At 35.6% G+C, this 823-nt stretch overlaps 1 protein-coding gene across 1 annotated transcript in view; it reads left to right on the forward strand.

The window, feature by feature from the left end:
- Positions 1–823, forward strand: part of LOC119581779 (phosphorylase b kinase gamma catalytic chain, skeletal muscle/heart isoform-like) — a gene marked incomplete at its 3' end in the record, with an annotated part of 27,775 nt that overhangs the window by 5,632 nt on the left and 21,320 nt on the right. Inside the window, 1 exon segment of the mRNA XM_037929909.1 lies at positions 640–783. Coding sequence (XP_037785837.1) covers positions 654–783 — 130 coding nt within the window. The 5' untranslated portion in view covers positions 640–653.

Below are 823 nucleotides of genomic sequence, written 5' to 3' on the forward strand. Positions count from 1 at the left end.
CAACTGATTAATATTAACATAATTAATCTTTTGCTTGCTGTTGACATTAACTGTGTGTTTGCTTATCTACATGTATGTTGTATATTGCTTACTTGCCTGCCCAGACCGCATGCCATAATGTCACCTTATCTTGTCTGCATGAATAAACTTCTACTTGATTTTGAATTTGATTGCTTGGTTGCCTGTATACCTGTTTTGCCAGTTTTAACATGTCAGTGTCTCATTATTGCTTGCTTGTTTATCATTAATTTTTTCCCATTTTATTAATGTATCTGAAGACAAGGTAGTTACTTATTTTGTTTTTTTCAAGGCTATGTACTTAGTGATTTCTAGTCATGTCATCTATATTATAATCCTTGTATCAGCCCTTTGGTTTTGATACATGTTTTTCACTATTTGGCAACATTGCTTACAAATGGATGCTTATTGCTAGAATAAAAAAAAAAAAAAGCTCTTATATATTGGGGGGGTAAGATTAGTGAAGACTTGCTTATAGATGATGAAAATTTATGACTTAACATTTGTTACGGATGTACTGTTTGAAAGGGAAATACTGTATCCCTTTCCCTAGAAAACCAATATCATGAAATCCATAAGTATTTTAACAGGCTGATTGGAAAAGGGATTATTTGATTCCAGATAAAAAAGATCATATGAAAATGGCAGTTGACGACGATGGCGATGTTCTCCCTGACCGGGATGCAGCAAAGGGATTCTATGCCAAGTATGAGCCCAAAGAAGTACTTGGACGAGGTGGTTGTTCTGTTGTCCGGCGCTGCATTGGTATGTAAACACTCTGTCTGCCTTGCCATCTTCATGCACG

The sequence above is a fragment of the Penaeus monodon genome, chromosome 15 (genome assembly GCF_015228065.2).
Source record: "Penaeus monodon isolate SGIC_2016 chromosome 15, NSTDA_Pmon_1, whole genome shotgun sequence".
Lineage (NCBI taxonomy): Eukaryota > Metazoa > Arthropoda > Malacostraca > Decapoda > Penaeidae > Penaeus > Penaeus monodon.